The following is a 2,419-nucleotide window of genomic DNA, read 5'->3' as shown; positions in this document are numbered from 1 at the left end:
AGATTTAGAGGATACAGTATCGTTCAACAAATTGTGGTGGGAGAAATGGTTCTATGATCTATGAGAGTGGCACCCAAGTATGGTAGCTGCACGAAGGGTGACTTGGGTACGTTGTTATGGGGTCCCTTTGCATGCTTGGAGTGAATTATTCTTCCATAAGTTGGTTTCTTCGCTTGGTGATTTTATCCAGATAGACCAAGTCACAGTAGAAAGACGATGATTGGATTATGGGAGAATACAATTAGGTACTACCATTGCTGAGCTTATCAAGCAAAACATTATAGTGAAAGTCAATGATCATTTTTACTCAATAGTCATGCTTGAAGAGTATGCCTGTGACGTAGTAGCTGCAACAGAGAAAGGCGTGATTAACTCTTTTGAGGACGACAATGACTCATCTGAGGTTGGTTCAATAGAGTTGGAAGTATTGGATAACTATTCTAGTGAGGAGGAGGGTGTGCTGCAAGGTGATATCAGAAGTAAGGGGCGGTTGGTTGATTCTGTGATTACGGGGTAAACTGTCAGTAAAAGGGAGTTTCGTGGATGAGGGTTTAGGGGCTGGTGGTGTGGATGCTATGGGTCTGACAATGGCAGTCTGTGATGCTGTGAATGAGCCTTCTGAAAATGTGGAGAGGGAATTACCAATAGTAAGAGATGGGTTGAATTTGTCAGACCCGTTCAGATTAGATGCATTGATTTGGAAAAATCCAGAATCACGGGGTATGAAGACAATTGGGACAGCGCAAGTCGACCCCTCTCAATCCAAAATTGAGATAGAGAGGGTCAATGTGCGTGAATCCCTTCGGATGGTACGCTCTGTGAAAGGTAGTCGAGGTAATGAAGGAGGGAAGAGACATAAGAGCGCAGTTTCTGTAGAACCCGCTTAAAAAAACCTTAAGAATCATAATAAAGAAGTGTCAATGTCATTGCAACTTAGAAGACAGGTATCGCTAACTGATGAAATCTCAGTTAATGCTTCCAAGAGCTCCTACAACTCGCATCCTCCCAATCCTTCAGTGGAGGTGGGGGAGTAAATGGCTGCTATAGATTGTGATGATGATATAATGGCGTCGAGATTACTAGACATTGATAAGAAGGTTGGTTTGGTTGTATATGGAAATCATGAGCAGGTTCGAGAGAAATTGATTGAGATGGAGGTACGTGATAGAACGATTGCAGAAGAACATGGGGTTCGCTTTGATTCTAAATGAAGATTGACTCATTTAATTGTCGAGGGCTGGGGAGCGAGGTAAAGCAAAAGAAGGTTTGTGAGATTGTTCGCTCTGAAGGTCTGGAGTTCTTAGCGATTCAGGAAACAAAACTTGAGACATGTAATAGTAATTTATGTGCGCATTTGTGGGGTTCTGTGGATTTTGATCGGTGTACCTTGCCCTCCATTGGCAGAAGCGGGGGTATGCTTTTACTTTGGAATACTTCCAAAAGTCAAATACTTTTCTCCTTTTCTGGTACTGGGTTCCTGGGTGTTTGCTTGCAAGTATTAACTACTGAAAACCTATGCGTTATGGTGAATGTCTATGCATCGTGTAGACTAAGTGAGAAGAGAAATTTATGGGAAGATTTGCTCATGACAAGAAGAAGTTTTGACAAATTTATGTGGTGTATATTGGGTGACTTCAATGCTGTGAGACAGGTGAAAGTCTAGGAAAGGTTGTCAAACAGACCATCATATCTCTGAAATGGATGGCTTCAATTCTTTCATTCAGGAAATGGAACTTGTGGATCTTCCACTTGTGGGTAAAAAATTTACATGGATAAAAAGGGATACTTCTATGATGAGCAGGCTGGATAGAGTCCTTGTTTCTAGTTCCTAGCTTGATTACTGGGGAGATGGTTTCATTCAGGTTCTAAGCAGAGATGTGTCTAATTATTGTCCTATTATTCTTAAGCACAAAGTGGTTAACTGGGGTTCGAAACCGTTTCGATTTAACAATTGTTGGCTGACTTATAAAGGAGTTGTGAAGGTGGTGGAGGAAGCGTGGAAAAGAGATATTACCCTCCCATAGGCTGCCCAGAGAGCTAGCCAGAGATTGAGAAATGTTAAAATTGCATTGAAAAAATGGAATATTGAGGTATTTAGAAATGTTGATAAGGTGATTTTTGATTTGACACCTGAGTTGAGTTTGATGGATTATAAAAATTCTATGATGGAACATTCCGATGTGGAGAAAGAGCGTCAATAGATATTGGTGGGTGATATTTGGAAGGTTAGGAAGAATAGAGAGAGTCTCATAGCCAAAAAAGCTTGGGTGAGATGGGGGAAGAAGGGTGATTTAAATACAAAGTTCTTTCATTTGTGTGTTAATGGGAGGCGGCGACGAAATAATATACATACACTTCAAATTGGGAAAAGATGTGTCAAAGAGGTTGATGAGATTAAAGCAGATGTGGTGTCCTATTT

General features: G+C 40.9%; 1 protein-coding gene across 1 annotated transcript; it reads left to right on the top strand.

The window, feature by feature from the left end:
- The first annotated feature begins 1,034 nt into the window (after positions 1–1,034).
- On the top strand, positions 1,035–2,024 carry LOC113855518. The gene is made up of 3 exons (XM_027487159.1): positions 1,035–1,157; positions 1,214–1,651; positions 1,863–2,024. The coding sequence occupies exons 1-3, from the start codon at positions 1,035–1,037 to the stop codon at positions 2,022–2,024; spliced, it is 723 nt and encodes a 240-aa protein (XP_027342960.1).
- The last annotated feature ends 395 nt before the right edge of the window (positions 2,025–2,419 follow it).

Source organism: Abrus precatorius, unplaced genomic scaffold, assembly GCF_003935025.1.
Source record: "Abrus precatorius isolate BTA unplaced genomic scaffold, Abrus_2018 Scaffold11, whole genome shotgun sequence".
Lineage (NCBI taxonomy): Eukaryota > Viridiplantae > Streptophyta > Magnoliopsida > Fabales > Fabaceae > Abrus > Abrus precatorius.
This window is presented reverse-complemented; position numbering and strand designations above follow the sequence as displayed.

Coding starts and splice junctions, on each gene's coding strand:
- LOC113855518 (XM_027487159.1), top strand. CDS start 1,035: ATGGCTGCTATAGATTGTGATGATGATATAATGGCGTCGAGATTACTA. Junction 1,158..1,213: donor AGAAATTGATTGAGATGGAG/GTACGTGATAGA, acceptor TTCTAAATGAAG/ATTGACTCATTTAATTGTCG. Junction 1,652..1,862: donor ACTTCAATGCTGTGAGACAG/GTGAAAGTCTAG, acceptor GGTTTCATTCAG/GTTCTAAGCAGAGATGTGTC.